This window comes from Rattus norvegicus, chromosome 4 (assembly GCF_036323735.1).
Source record: "Rattus norvegicus strain BN/NHsdMcwi chromosome 4, GRCr8, whole genome shotgun sequence".
Taxonomy (NCBI): domain Eukaryota; kingdom Metazoa; phylum Chordata; class Mammalia; order Rodentia; family Muridae; genus Rattus; species Rattus norvegicus.
The window spans coordinates 80,630,712-80,647,097 of NC_086022.1; the positions used below are offsets into that span (position 1 = coordinate 80,630,712).

Genomic DNA, 16,386 nt, shown 5'->3' on the forward strand with positions numbered 1-16,386 from the left:
CTCAACATATAAAAGAGACACGTGCTCCACTATGTTCATCGCAGCCTTATTTATAATAGCCAGAAGCTGGAAAGAACCCAGATGCCCTTCAACAGAGGAATGGATACAGAAAATGTGGTACATCTACACAATGGAATATTACTCAGCTATCAAAAACAACAAGTTTATGAAATTCGTAGGCAAATGGTTGGAACTGGAAAATATCATCCTGAGTGAGCTAACCCAATCACAGAAAGACATACATGGTATGCACTCATTGATAAGTGGCTATTAGCCCAAATGCTTGAATTACCCTAGATCCCTAGAACAAACGAAACTCAAGATGGATGATCAAAATGTGAATGCTTCACTCCTTCTTTAAATGAGGAAAAAGAATACCCTTGGCAGGGAAGGGAGAGGCAAAGATTAAAACAGAGACTGAACGAACACCCATTCAGAGCCTGCCCCACATGTGGCCCATACATATACAGCCACCCAATTAGACAAGATGGATGAAGCAAAGAAGTGCAGACCGACAGGAGCCGGATGTAGATCGCTCCTGAGAGACACAGCCAGAATACAGCAAATATAGAGGCGAATGCCAGCAGCAAACCACTGAACTGAGAATAGGTCCCCTATTGAAGGAATCAGAGAAAGAACTGGAAGAGCTTGAAGGGACTCGAGACCCCAAAAGTACAACAATGCCAAGCAACCAGAGCTTCCAGGGACTAAGCCACTACCTAAAGACTATACATGGACTGACCCTGGACTCTGACCCCATAGGTAGCAATGAATATCCTAGTAAGAGCACCAGTGGAAGGGGAAGCTCTGGGTCCTGCTAAGACTGAACCCCCAGTGAACTAGTCTATGGGGGGAGGGCGGCAATGGGGGGAGGGTTGGGAGGGGAACACCCATAAGGAAGGGGAGGGGGGAGGGGGATGTTTGCCCGGAAACCGGGAAAGGGAATAACACTCGAAATGTATATAAGAAATACTCAAGTTAATAAAAAAAAAAAAAGAAATTTAAACACAAAAAAAAAAAAAAACAATAAAAGCAATCAGCTCTCAGTACCTATAAGCATGATTCCCTAGATTCCAAATGAATCTTTTAAACATATGGGTATAGTTTGAACAAGAAAATGGAGTTTGAGAGCTGGATGTATTTTTCAGACATCATAGTTAATACTTGGAGGTTTTTTTTTTCTTTTTTCTGGTGCTGTCTATATCAACCCTTGGGCCTTAAGCAAGCTCAGCAAGTGTACTACATCACAAACTACACACCAGCTCTAATACTTGGGGGTTTTTAGAGCCTCCAAGACTTGTATACAGATGATAGCTTATCTATACAACTGAAATAAAAATGGGTGACTGCAAATATGCTCTTGAGAAATGCAGTACTGAGGCATCACTCCTTATTGACCCCAAGGCCACACCTGCATCCACAGCACCTTATCAATACTGATGATGTTCCAAGAGTCCAAAGACAGGCAGGCAGATCACACGATAAGGATTTATTACCTTAGTATGAAGTCACGGAATGCTAGCTTGATTGGCATCTGTCTTGAGGCTTGGAAAGTAGCTTTCCTTCCTTCCCATGTAGCTCACTCTTAGCTCTCAGCAAAGTACAGCAAGTAGGAGGACTCTGTGATAAGGCACCTCCTCGGGTTCCAGGTATTGTATCTTGTTTTTTTTCTGTTTTGCAGTATTGGGGGTAGAAAGATGGGCTCACACATCCTGATTATGTATTCTACCTTGGCTATATCCTGATATGTATTCCTTAGCATGTTCCTCATGTCTCAGCTACTACTCTCAGGACCGTTTCTTCTCCATCACACCTGCAGTTGATGGGTGAACTGTCTTCCCTGGTGATCTCAACCCGTCCAAGCATACCCAAGGCAGCAAGCCTGACCCTTCTTCTCAAGCACCTGGTGAAAACAAGGTCCAATCCCATGCGAAACCCCGCAACACCCTCAGAGGTGCTCCACATCACACCCAAACCACTTCTATTTCTACCAATTCAAACAAGATTTAGAGGAAAGAAAAGGACACTTGGAACCAAGAAAATCAGTTGAATGCTAGCTGCGGCGCCCAGCTTGAGCTCTCTGGGAAGAAATGATTCTACTTTCCTGGGCTGCACATGATTGCCTCAAGACTAGAGCAGTCAACTGTGCAGAGAGAATGAGGCAATAAATACCTACTGCCTGACACATAGTAGGTGCCTGATGCTCCTCCCCTTCTCCCTTTCTGTTTCACTTACAGCTTTTTCTCCCTCAGCTATTCACAGGTAGCCCTCTCCCTACCCCCTCCAACACCCCCACCATGCTTCTTGTTCACAGTAGCTTTTACACCTGAATCATGAAGACTTCCTTTAAAATCCTCTCACAGGAGATGTGATTGCAGAGCATTGCCTAACTCTTGGTTCCTGAAATAGAAATGACAAAACTGCACACTGAAGCTGAAAAGGGATGGATAAAAAGTAAGAGAGCAAAGAGGGCTTCCGGCAGATAAAAAGTAAGAGGCCCAGGACCTTCCCAGTCTTCCTGCCCTCCATCATCTATGAACAGTGTCACCAGATTTAGCAATGAAAATGAACATTGCCCAGTTACATTCTGATTCCTGATAAACACATACTGCCCCAGTGTCCCTTGCAGGGAGAAGAAAGTTGCCCCTATTGCAAAAAGCAATAGAGGAAGGAAGCTAAGATCAGCCATAGGGTGTCTGTGCCCCCCACCCCCAGCACCACCAAGGAGACCCACAAGTTCTCTGGCCAATAGCAATGTCAAATACATTTCATGGTCTTTCAAGTCCATTAAGCAGGGCAGTTACAGGGGCATAGTTTTGAAGTCTAACGTTGTCCAGCCTGGACTAAATCTGCCCACTGTAGAAAGAATATTTTATGTATTACATGGATACATACAATTAAAAAGCCCATGGCCTATGACTTAGGCAGAAGATAGAGGTGGGATATCCTGGAGGAGAAAGAATTCTGGGATAGAGCTAGGCAGGAGATTTTCTGGGAAATGTGAGGAGAAGGACATAGGTAACCAGCCACATGGCAAACTGTAGGCTAGAATAAATGGAACATTTTAAGTTATATCTAGTGAGAGAGGAGCCTAGCCAAGATATTTGTAAATATATTTTTCGTCTGAGTCTTATTTCTGGGAGCATGGGGCTGGGAGGAAGAACCAGATCTAAATTTATAGCCTACCAATCCTGACATGTTTTTCATGGCATTTTATTTATTTTACTAATTTAAACCACAGTTTTGTTCCATAAGCATATTGTTCACATGATTCTAAGAACAAGGACTTACTACCTTTTGACTATTGCTTTGTTCATTGCTCAGGCTTGAACCCAGGGCCTTACCTGTGCTAGACAAGTGTTGCACCACTGACCCACATTCTCAGCCCTAAGAACATTAGATTACACAAGCTCCTTATAACTAAGTATGAATGAATTTTCCCTCGACACATTTGCATTTGAATTTTCTGTCTTCAGTGGAAAAGCATGATAAAAATTACACATGAAAATACACATATGGATGGATACACTGAGCTATCATCGCATTGGATCCTTGCATTAGCTTCTCCTGGCTCATTAGCTATCCAGCCTCTACCAAGCCCAGTTGTCAAGAGGATCCATCTAAAGAATAAGTCAACATATCACATTCCTACTCAGAACCTTCATAGATATCCCATCTTACTCTGAGTAAAAGACCATGTCTTTCTACTGGTCTCTAGGTCCTGAGTACCCTGGCTTACCTTTGACTTCCCCAGGGCACCCTGGGGTAGCCATTCTGGTCACAGTACAAAGCATCATGTACATACATACATACATACATACATACATACATACATACATACGCAGAGTCCTGGTTGTTTTTCCCTTCTTCAAGTCTTTCTACTAAGACAAATTTCTCCATTGCCTTCTTCAGCCTCACTTGAAAACCATATCCTTCTTTGCAGCATTTTGCCCCACCCCCGCCTCATGCCTCCAATCTCATCAATCCACTGCAAGTTTAAGGTAACTCGATATTTGGAATCACTTCCACTAGAAATTGGGCTGCAGAGTCCTCAGTGTGGAGAATATAACATTATTCAGTCAGTAGAATGACTTATTGAATGCTGAATTTACATAAGGCAGAAATAATGATGAGTTGTCCTGGGATAAAAGAATAAACAAGGGATTTCCTTCAAGATGTTGAAGTTGCAAACCAGCTCTTCCCCAGACGGCCCCTCTCTTTCTTGCTTTCTTATGAGAAAAATACAAAGACACAAGTTTTCTTGTGAGTTTCCTGCTTCTGATATTAATACACAAAGATTATGGAGCTAGTGGTATATCAACTCTCGCCCACCATGTGTGAGGTCGTGGGTTCAGTCCCCAGCACCAGAGAAAGCAAATGAAACCATTGCTAAGTCTTTGAACAGGATGTGGTGACAAACCTATAACCCTAGCACACAGGAGACTGAAGGAGGACAACCTGGGCTACACTTGAGAAATGACTCAAACAAATGTAATGAAAACAAACAACAGAGAACAACAGCCTTACAAACAAATCAGGGGATGGCAAGACGGCTCATCTGGAAAAGTCACTGCTCTGACTGACAAGACTACTGAGGACCACGTGGTAGAGAACTGACTCCAGCAAGCTTTTCCCTGACCCCTGTGTCTGCCATGATACACAGACACACTAAAATTTTCAACCAGGACACAACCTTTCTACTCTTGGAATTTGATCAGATCATTCCATCAAAGAGGACATGTACTTTCTTAAAATATGCGCTGCTTCCCAGGTCTCCACTCTCAGATAAAAACAATCAGTAAATTCTAGAATAAAGAATGTGCTCCAAAGCATGGGCTGGACCTGCCCCAATCCAGCATGCAGACGTGCAGCTTGGTCTTTATGTGGGTCCCCCAACAACTGGAGTGGGGGCTATCCCTGAGTCTGTTACCTGCTTGAAGATATCTCTCCCCTGTCTGGCTTCACTGATAGAGGATGCCCCTAGTCCTACAGTGACTTGATATGCCAGAGTGGGTTGATACTGGGATGGGGGTGAGGGCTTCCCCTTTCTCAGAGGAAAAGGGAGAAGGGAGGATAGGGGATGGGGGAAGGGGTTGTGTGAGGTGGAGATCGGAAGGAGATGTTGGGGGGACTGTGATCGGAATGTAAAGTGAACAAAATAAATTAATGGAAATTAAAACAAACAAAGAAAGCATGTGCTCTGACAAAGTTTCAAGGCGACTGCACTCAATACACGTTGTTTAGTAAAGTCTACATCCGCCAGCCTTTTTGGCAGAGGTCCAATCAAATGATCTTTAGCCATAAGATGTGTAAAGGCCCAGCATACAAAACAGAATTTCCCTTACCTCCCGACGGCATCCTGAATGAGTTGCTGCACATCTACCTCCTGCTTCCTCAGAGTTCCAAACGAAGACTGACTCTCCACCAGGCCTTTGCCTCCAACATTCAGCTTGACCTTCCCCATGACGGTCCCGATAGTCCCGCTCTTGTGGTTCTCACACTTGCTTTCGTATTTTACGAAGTCTGACTCCACAACCACTGGGAAGAAAATAGTAGAAGAATCTGAAGGCAGGCAGGCTACCTCAGTTGTTGTGGGTGGCCCAGCTTCCAAGAAGCCTCTTGGGAAACCCACACCAGCATCCAATTGGAAAGTGGACAGCTGGGGCTAGTAAAATGCAGTCTGCACACCTATACACTGATGGAGTGCAGTCCTGGACTGGCCAGAGTTTAGGGGTGCTTAACCCCTCTTTAGCCACTGTTATGGTTAATATTGACTGTCAACCTGAAAGGGTCTAGAATCAGGCAGGAGACAGATCTCCAGACATGCCTGAGGGGGTGTTTCTAGATTGGATTAAGTGAGGCAGGAAAGACCTGCTAAATATGAGAGAGGCACCATTCTGTGGCTACTGTCCCAGAACAGGACATAGTGAGCTGACTGGGCCTCGATGTGACCAGCTCCCTCTTTCAGGCTTTTCCTACCCTGAACTGTACCCTCAAAGTGTAAGCCAAACCAACCCCCCTGCAGGTATTTTATCACTGCAAGGATCAAAAGTAACCAAGATGGTGGCCATCTGAGGTGAGGGCTGGAAGGGGTCTGTCTCATGGAGGATGATGGAGACAACTATGCCCACATCGCTTCTACAAAACCCAGGGGGAGATGCTTGCATGGCAGATCTTCCTGGACAGTCCTTGGCATCCTTCCTTCCCACTGCCAGTCATGAAGAACAATTCTCTGGTCCTCCTTAACATCTCCAAGCAAATATAATGCTTACATTATATCTGACCTCTAGCCAGATGTCAGCCAACACGCCCATCCCGCTCAGTCTCCTCCCAAAGCACACACACACACCCCACTTTCCATCTGGATTTCCAGACTCTAAGGAATACAGCAGCACCACCTAGTATTCCAGTGTCAGTCAAGTCATCTGGAAATTGCCTGGTTCCTCACTGACAGTCAAATGTTCTACTATCAAGCTATTCCCCTTGCTCTCCAGTTGACCACATGCAGGTGAGGACAACCAGGATGCCTTCTGGATCCACCCTCTGCTCTGAACCCTTAAGAATAATACCTGATGAGTTCACACGTGAACTACCAGCCCTGGTGGTTTGACTTTCTGTCTGTCTTTCCCTCACTTTCTCTTTTCTCTCTTTGGTACTCAGTACTGAATCTAGGGTTTCATATAGAGTCAAATATTCTACCAAAAATATATGTCCCAGGCCACTGTCCTCATTTTAGTCTGCCAAGATACAACTAGAAAAACAGAGCCTCAACCATTATGTGGTAAGGATACATTAGGGACCTGTGTGGGTATCACACGTTATACTCTGTTTTCTTATATCCTTCATCCAAGTCTCTTCTGAGGCTCCTGACTAATCTTCAGAAGGGACTCAAAGCCACTGGGTCTGACAGACTTCCTTCTGCTCACTCAGTACCAGAAGCAGGGAATATGTGACAGGAACTGGAGGCCAGGTGCAACCATCAGAGGCCCCTGCTTAGTGACTACTTCTGTCAGTCAGTCTTTTCTCCCATGGGTTCACTTGCCCTCAGAATAGCACCATAAACTGGGGACCAATCATACGAAACATTAGACTATGGGGTAACATGTTTAGATTCAAAACATAATGTCCCCAAAACTGGTCACATAGCTGACAGGGAGAAATCAAGATTATATACATAAAATGTCCCCTCACACCTGCTAAAAACAATCTCAGTTATACATGGTTCTTAATCAAGTCACTGCCTTTGGAAAGGGGAGCATTGGGCTATCAGTGACCCACCAATAATCCCATCTCCACCTTCCCCCTTATCCTCGGCAATACTCACACCGGGATTGAGTCAAGCAGGGGTTGGAGGGAGCAACAACAATGAAGTCTCTTGAATCTGCTCCTCCCAGCCATGACTCCAGTAGGACTCAGGATTCAACCTGAGAGCTGACCTCAGATGATGGTCTTATTTGGGAATCCCTATGGTGGCAAGTGACATTGCTAGTCCTACTTAACTCTGTGTGATTTATCTGGGTACCACGAAGTTTTCATTTTAACACCACAGAGAGAGTCCAAATACTAGACAGCCCTTGGTGTATTTTACATTTTCCCTCATGTTCCAAGTTATACTTAGTTATTTTACTACTCAAAAGGGGGTTTTGCCATCAAGTACATAAGCCTGTGGGTAGAGGGAGTGTGAAGGTGGGTCTTGTCAACTTGAAAGTTCTAGAATCAACGAGAAGACTAGCTTTCAAGCCAGCCCAAGAGGTGTGGTCTAAGTTAGGTCAACTGAGGTGGAAAAGCCCATCCTAAATGTGATGGCACATTTTATGGGACAGGGTCTGGACTGAATAAAAAGGAGAAAAACAGTCAAATCCGCAGCTTTCTGGTTCCTGGCTGTGGATGCAGTGTGGCCAGCAATGTCTCAAGCTCCTGCAGCCGAGACTTCCTCGCCTAGTGTTCCATACAGCCGTGAGCTAAAATAAATCATTTCATTCTTAAGTTGCTTCCTGTCGGGCAGTTTGTGCTAGAAAAGAAAAAAGTAGCTAATGCAGAGGGACTCCGTGGCAGCTCCAGTGATTGGCTGAGGGCAGTGTTGATAGGGGATGTGGCGGAGGGGGCGGAGTTTCATCCAGAAGCAAGTGTGGAGACTACAGACCCAAGTGAGCGACTCTCCTTCCTTTCCCTTTGGTAGATATTATGATCACAAAATGGTAGACGTTTACTATGGAAGGAGGAATTAGACATAGTTTCATCCAATAATCATAAGCTATCGATACTGTCACACATCACCGTGTTCCAGAAAGACACCAAGGAGTATCGGGTTTCAGAAAATTTCCAACCTCTAGCCCAGGAAGCCAGGGAAAGCCTGCTAATACAACTGTTTTAAAAAATAAAGTTAAGGATCACAAACAAAAGTGCTCATTGCAGTCTTACTTATTAAGCACAAAATTGGAATAGTTAATCAATTTAGGGTTAATCAAAATAGTTAATCAAATTATGCACAGTATGTGTTGTTGAAATAGAATTTAAAATATCTAAATCTATGGAGGGAAACGTACATAATATTAAATAAACAATAAAGGCAGAGTATATTAAAAATCGTATACAGATTGTTTCTACACCCGTTTTTAAAAAAAAAATATTTAGCTGTGGGGTTGGGGAGATGGGTCATGTGCTTGCTTCCAACGAGCATGGGGACTTGAGTTTGGATCCCCAGCACACACATAGAAAAGGCCTGGTGGTATAACCAGGTTCAGTGAGACCCCCATCTCAAAACAGTATGGTGGAGAATGATAAAAGACACCTAATGTTGACTAGCTGTCACATGTGCATGCATGTGTGCGCGCGCGCGCGCACGCGCACACACACACACACACACACACACACACACACAATGTTTTCATTAGATGCAGTTAAAACTGAACATAATGTATGTATTAGTGAATATTAGCATATGACGGTATATTTTTGCTGATTATGAAGACTTTTCCTTTCATCCCTTTGTGTGCTTTCTAGACATAGCCATGTGCTATTTAGCAATGGGGTCAAGTGGCCAAAAACGCATCCTTAGGTGACCTCGTCACTGCTGAGACATCGCAGAGTGCTCCTGTCCAAACCAAGATGGTTCAGGCATCACTAGCCAATGTAATCTTGAAGAATCCCAAAATACATGGCCTGTCATTGACCAAACAATTATATGACACAGACTAGATGAGGGTCTCATAGACAATCCATGTGATAACGACAAATGACAGCCATCGAGCCCACCATCAGCCCCTCTTATTTCTCTAGTGTATATCTGTACAAACTGGTTAGAAGCCAGATGGACCTGAAGAGATGGATCAGGGAGTAAAAACACTCACCACACAAACAGGAGGACCTGAGATCAAATCCACAGAACCTATAAAGCTAGACATGGTGTGCCTGCAGGGAGACGGAACAGGAGAATGAGTCCCCAGAAGTTCTTGGACCATACACCACATGAGATTGGCACTCACAGTGGGAGAACAGCTAGAGACCAGGTCTCAGACAAGGTAGTGAAGACTGACATCCGAGATTGTCCTCTGACCTCCACTGGTCCTACTATGGCTCTGGTGCATGTGCTCTCTCTCTCTCTCTCTCTCTCTCTCTCTCTCTCTCTCACTCTCTCACACACACACACACACACACACACACACACACACACACAATGAGAGAGACAGAAACAAAAGGACAGAGAGACAGTAAAATAGAAGCAGCCCAGTGGGTTCTTTTTCTTACTGTTTATCCCCCCCCCCCATTTCACTCCCTATCACTAAATAGAAGAGAAAGGAGAGAGAGAGAGGGAGAGAGAGAGAGAGAGAGAGAGAGATCTCCTTGAATCTAATTTCTTTCTGTTTCTTCCTTTAGCACAACTACTAACAAACTACAACCTCCCTCCTCAGAGACCACTGCATTTATATGTTCTGTCAAGTTCCCAGAATTCCAGACATCACACAATCAGAGACCACCTCCAGCGCTCAAAACCTTGCCTCTGCTAGAGTACAAGGTGAACCATAATCAGCTGCTGAAAAAACAGCCCCATATCCCCCACACCTGGGATTAAAATGGAAACATGTTTTCATAATATCGCTATGTTTTTTAAAGAAACCAAAATTCCAGAATTCTCGCTACAAATTTGCTACCATAAAAGCCAAGCCAATCTTTTTAGCAAGCCCTCTACAGCCACTTTTGGACCAACTTGGGAGATTGCCCTGCTCCCCCTCAGAAAGCATCATTAGGTACAAACAACACTCTGCCTGACCTATGATCAGTGCGCAGCAATTTTAGTCTCAATTCGAGACCAAATTGTGTAGGGAGCCACCCATCCCACTTCTGCCGAGTAGCTCTAACATTTATGATCAGCACAATGAACTTTTATACCCAAACTTTAAAACACTAAGGTAAGACATCCCGTTTCAGGTGTGCATAACTGTACTCATTAAGGAAGGATGTCCCTTCATACCAGAGAGCCAAAGACAAAAATTCAGTATAAGGCACACCTCCACTCCATATACCTAAGAAGAGTCATTTTCTATCCTGGGATTAGTCGATGTGCTTCACAAGAAATTGTACCTGGACTGAGACAGTGCCCTTCTGTAAGAACATCTCCCAGGGTGGCCGATAAGAACTGGTACTTGGGTCTCTGCCAGCACCAGTATCTCTTCTTTTTGGTCACCAGACTTAGAAGTTGCAGCTTGTCAGAGTCGTTCAAGTGTGAGACTGAAATCAGGTCTCCTCCAGCATCAACTTCTTTAAGGAAATTCCGAGTCGCTTTGGCAAACATTTTGTCGGGTTGAGATTACCTGAAAAAAATAAGGTTACCTTAGAGTCAAATACAGAGTCACTTTCTGTCTTTTTTTCTAAAATTATATTTTTCTGGGGCCACTACAGTTGGTATGAAAGACTGTGTCCTCCCTAAGCAACCAAGGAATGTGAGACCACTTAATGACAATGAAATCAGATCGAATATAGGAAAAGACTGAACTGAGACACTGAAAGAGTTCATGTTCCAGGCGGGGTCAGCTAGCTCCGTACTTCAGAAACAAGCAACCCTGAGATCCCAGTGGCTTATGGCTGTAAAAGGGCATTTGTCCAGCCGTGCTTGATGGTGCACATCTGTAACCCACGAAACAGAGGTGAGCGAGTTAACCAAGAGTTAACCAAGGCCAGCTTGGTCTATATAGTGGATTCCAGGCCAACTGGATCCTGTCTCCAAACAACATTATTTGTTGCTTACACTGCGTGTCAATACAAATGAAACAGGAATGGTCTGGTTTTTTACTATTCGAAGAGTTTGCTTTGTTTTGATTTGATTTGTTTTGTTTCGACAGGATCTTATTCCTTAGCCCATGCTGGCTAGGAACCCACTGTTACATAGCTCAGGCTGGCCCCAAACTCTAAACAATCTTCCTGCCTCTGCCTCCCAAATACTTGTGTTACAGGAGTAAGTCAACTAGCACCTGGCTGAGAGCTTTATTTATGGTGGCCATTCAAAGATCAAAAGGGAGGCCACCATCTTGAACATTATCAATCATTAGACAACATGAAAGAGAATTCTAGAAGGCCTTACATTAATAATTAAACATCCTGGCACAAGGGGTACCGATGGCATATTTACTTAGGACTTGTCAAAACCTTGATTTAACCAACCGTGAGAGCCAAGAATACAATCCTCCTAAGAACCTGGAAGGCAGAGACCTTAGGATATTTGCTGACATATTGACTTCCAACATTCAATCGATAGCAGATTGGAGATATAAAAATAATTGCACCTGGACTGAACATGCGTAGACTCTCTTAAAATGATGTTGTAATAAGCAGAAGGCCAATTGCATGAACAATGGACAAGTGATTTAAATAGACCAGAAGCTGTGTGTAGGACGTATGAAAACGTTACACCGTCTAGCAGGAGGTGAGTTGGCCAAGGTAGGTGGTCCATGTTGTCAAGACCAGCACTGCTTGGTCCTGGAAACCTGCCTGAATCACAAGGGCATGAAGGAGGACAGACACACAGACATGTGTAAGGAGATCTGGGATCAGGTGGGCTATAATCATCACGGTGTGGCAGCACCTACTGCAATGGCAGCTTGGAAACTCAGTGTTTATTCTACACCTGTGAAATCTGAATCCAGGAGCCTGCTTTATTGTGTGCAGCTGAGTAAGGAGGCGGGCTTATGGGACACAGCTGAACAAGAAAACGGGTTTAGCCAATCGTGACAGGGGGTTCTGGAGGGAAGCAATCTCTGGCTGTTGTCATCTGGGAGGAGGAAGCTGTGGTTGATGGCTTTTGCACACACTGTCAGCATCTATGTTTGGCAGAGGAGGGCTTGGCCATTTCCCTCCGAGCCTCAGCTCCTCCTCCAGTAAGTCTGAGACAACAGGGTCCTTGACGTATTTGTGCCAAGCCAACAATACAGATTCACTCAGGACCTCATCCACCCGCTCAGGGCTCCCTCCACTTCCCACACCATCCACCCCTTCAGTGGTACCCAGGGACCACCGCAGGCCTGTGAAAGGTCAAAGGCAGACGTCCTCTATATTGTGTGATCTTTCCTACTCAGGAATGAGTGGTAGCTAGCTATGAATTTTTAACCCAAGAATTAAAGTATAGTCACACTTTAGCTGGAAAGAAAAAAGGAAGCCCATAAAAAGAAAATAGAAATATTTAGAGGCAAAAGTATAGGCTAGTGGGTGGGCTAACGTTCCCAAGGGATAGTCTTATTCTTTCCTCACACTAACACAGGAGAAAATTAGCAATAAATCAGAATTTCTTTGAAGGAAATAAAACCATAAAAAATGGTAGGAAATGCACAGAGAAATGTTTTTTTTAAATCACAGGATAAAAGGACATTTATACATACAGACAAATGGCAACCTGAGCAAGTATCTGCAATATTTATTAACAAGAGAATTACTTTAAAACAACTTAGAAGCTGAGGAGACTGGCTCAGTGGTTAAAAGCACTTGTTTTGTTTCTAGCGCCCACATGGAGGCTTACACCTGTCCAAAGCTCTGGTTCCAGGGGATCGGGTGCCCTCCTCTGGCCTCCACAAGCACTGCATATGTCTGATGCCCAGGCATAGCAAGGCAGGCTAAACACCCACATATAACATTTAAAAAACACTAAAAACAAACTTTTACAAATCAAATACTTGAATATAAACACAAAAATCTTATAAGTTACAACACATTAATTGAACATGGTCAAATATATACATCTATACACAAATTTCAAGTCACATACTTAATATGGCCCAAAGGGCACATTGAAATAACTTTTATTTGGTGGAGATCTTCTTTTTTGTTTCTTTTCTTTTATTTAGGCTTTATTTTTAAGCATGTACGTGACAGTCTAGGCCAGCCTCAAACTCATAGTCCTCCTGCCTCAGCCTCCACAGTTTTGAGATGATAATTGCAAGCCATCACGCCTAGCTGAAATGGCACTTTCAGACTATCTATGATCAAGTAAAAAATGTTGAATGGACAAGAGCTAGTGTTGACATTCTTGCCCTGGAAGTTGGCCAATCACGTGGGCACGCAGCACTCTCAGTGTTCAGGCACAGGGAGGAGTCTTGGACTTTACTCTGGTTTACAGACTTCACCACTCATCTTCTTGGGGTTTCAGACACATCTGCCTTCCCTATTTCTCCAAAGTCCCCTTTCCTCAGTTACTACAAAGCAGTAGCTGCTTCAGCCGGTTCTTGTATATTCAGAGTAAAAAAAAAAAAAAAACATTGGAGGAAAAACAAAGTTCCTCTTGGAAGCATCAGGCTGCCAACACTGTGACTAAGGATCTTCCCTTCAGCGGAACACTCACTTACTCACTGGCCAAGTTGTCAACTGAGTCATTCATTAAGAATTCTTGCATGCACACTAGCTCCTGGGTTGGAGCACTTAAAAAACCACTTAAAAAATAGGTTTATTCTGGGCTTGGTGGTTCAGGCCTGTAATCCAAAGACTCAAGCCAGGAAGATAGTTGTGAGTTCTAGAACAGTAAGCTAGCTAGAGAGTAAGGCTGTCTCAATCAGACACTCTCTCTCTCTCTCTCCCTCTCCCTCTCCCTCTCCCTCTCCCTCTCTCTCTCTCTCTCTCTCTCTCTCTCACACACACACACACACACACACACACACACACACACACACACACACAGCTTTATGGTAGCCATTGGCAGATCATAATGGAGAACGAACAGCAAAAAGTGTCATCCATCACTTTGGAGAGAAGCCAGCCCCACCCCCACCCCCACCCCCACCCCCATGTGTTAGTGAAGCCCATGGCATCCAAGCTGCACTTTGTAGCCAAGGGGAAGAATCAGCTAGGGCTTTTCTGGCAGAGAAGCATTTACAGAAGCAGGGGTCGGGGTGTAAGGGACATCAGGCAAGGCTTCTGGTGCCTATGCTGGCGCTCTGCTGACACCTCACTGACAGGCTTAGGATGCTTAGCGAGCTTTGAGACTGACTTGGACATTACCATACAGGGTTCCAGGATGAGCAAATGACAGGCATAGGCTGAGAAGGTTCCTGAACCAGAGCCTGAAGGTCATGCACCCCTGTGGAAATGTCAGATGAGCTAAATCTATGGAAGGGTGTGACCAGAGAGCAAAGGTGATCAGCACAGTCACTTAGGTCTTCTAAAACGCAAAGGGATGTGACAGCCGGTAAAGGTGCTTGCTGCCAAGTCTCATGACCTGGGTTCGATCCCAAGATTCACACGGAGAAAGGAAGAAGCTGACGCCTTCTAGTTTGCTTCTCGCCTCCATAGCTGTGCACACAGATGCCCATAAACAAATACATAAATGTAAGGAGGGAGTGGGTAGGAGAGAAACAGACCAGATGGATGGGAACCTATGATGCTCTAGACAGTGTAAGTATCCTCAAGGGGAGATGCATGCTTTGTGGATTCGCTAGAAGGCTGGTTAGATGACGAGTGATAATGGTGGGAGACCCACTAGGATGTCCTGCAGACGGTCCAGGCAGGTGGGGGGGGGGTAACAAAATAGCCAGGAACCAAGAGATGGGCTCAGGAGACTAGGGTGGTGCCTGCCACAGCTATCTGAGGGACAAAGTGCAGGATTTGTTGTGTCAAAAACAAAGAACTTTGAACAAAATGCTTTCCCCTCCAGCATGGGAAGTCACGTGGATGGCAGAATGGTTTGCTTCACTTTGCCCTTGATGTTGCCTTCACTACTTTATAGTTTCTAGATTCTTTTCTGAAACAAGCTGACTGGAAGTTTGCAAACTTGTCTTCACATCCAAAGGGTTTCCAAGAAGATGACTGTCAGGCTTGCTGTTAAAAACCAAAGGGAGCCCAGCTGCTGTGAAGACACAGCCCTGGTAACAGCATCACCTCTCCCAGGGAGATCAGTGGCTTAAGAAGGAGTGCTTCAAATGAACTTTTAATGGGACCTTTTTTCGTTTCATCTAACATCAAACCTGGCCTCTTGACAGAGTAAGTTGTTTTAGGGAGTTACTGGACACCTACAGCTCTGAGGATCCTTGTTACACCCAGGCTTAGCCCATCACAGGACTTTAAGAAGATGGTCTCCGCACATCCAGATCATGTCCAATACAGAGGTCAACACTAGCAGCAAACCACTGAACTGAGAACAGGACCCCCTTTGGGGGAATTAGAGAAAGGGTTGAAAGAGCTGAAGGGGCTTGCAACCCCATAAGAAAACAACAATGCCAACCAACCAGAGCTTCCAGGAACTAAACCACTACCGAAAGACTATGCATGGACTGACCCAGAGCTCCAACTGCATATGTAGCAGAGAATTGCCTTGTTGGGGCACCAGTGGAAGAGGAAGCCCTTGGTCCTGCCAAGGTTGGACCCCCAGTGCAGGGGAATAAGGGGGCAGTAAGGGGATGAATGGGGGAATACCTGTATGGGAGAGGGGGAGGGGATGGGGGCTTATGGACAGGAAACTGGGAAAGGGAATAACATTTGAAACGTAAGTAAAGAAATATATCAAATAAAAAGAAGAAGGAGGAGGAGGAGGAGGAAGAGGAGGAGGAGGAGGAGAAGAAGAAGAAGTCTCCTGAAGAAATTAAGGCCAGAACTTTCTTTTCTGTTATGTGTGGGAATAACTCACATGGCACCAACATCTATACTCCAAAAACTGAAACCCATCCCTGTTCATGCTCTCATTCTAGTTGCCTGCTATGCCTCTTCTACTATAATTATCTTTGTGTTTTCTTATATAAACAAATTAAAAGTCTATACACCCCTCCACACTTGCTTTTCTTTTCTTTTTTCTTTTCTTTTTTTCGGAGCTGGGGACCGAACCCAGGGCCTTGAGCTTGCTAGGCAAGCGCTCTACCACTGAGCTAAATCCCCAACCCCACACTTGCTTTTCTTATATAGTGATATAACCCATAG

The 16,386-nt window shown here is 44.6% G+C and overlaps 1 protein-coding gene across 10 annotated transcripts in view; it reads right to left on the reverse strand.

Annotated features, from left to right (window-relative positions):
* The window catches only part of Gsdme (gasdermin E), a 61,600-nt gene that overhangs the window by 40,368 nt on the left and 4,846 nt on the right, over positions 1-16,386 (reverse strand). For all 10 annotated transcript variants that reach the window (XR_005503244.2, XM_039107729.2, XM_039107728.2 and 7 more), the window contains exons 2-3: positions 10,582-10,811; positions 5,346-5,538 (exon numbers count right to left, since the gene is read on the reverse strand). Coding sequence is in view for 9 of the 10 variants with exons in the window: in XM_039107729.2 (XP_038963657.1) it covers positions 5,346-5,538; positions 10,582-10,792 (404 nt within the window). In the remaining variant the exon portion in view is untranslated. The remainder of the gene's footprint in view (positions 1-5,345; positions 5,539-10,581; positions 10,812-16,386) is intronic.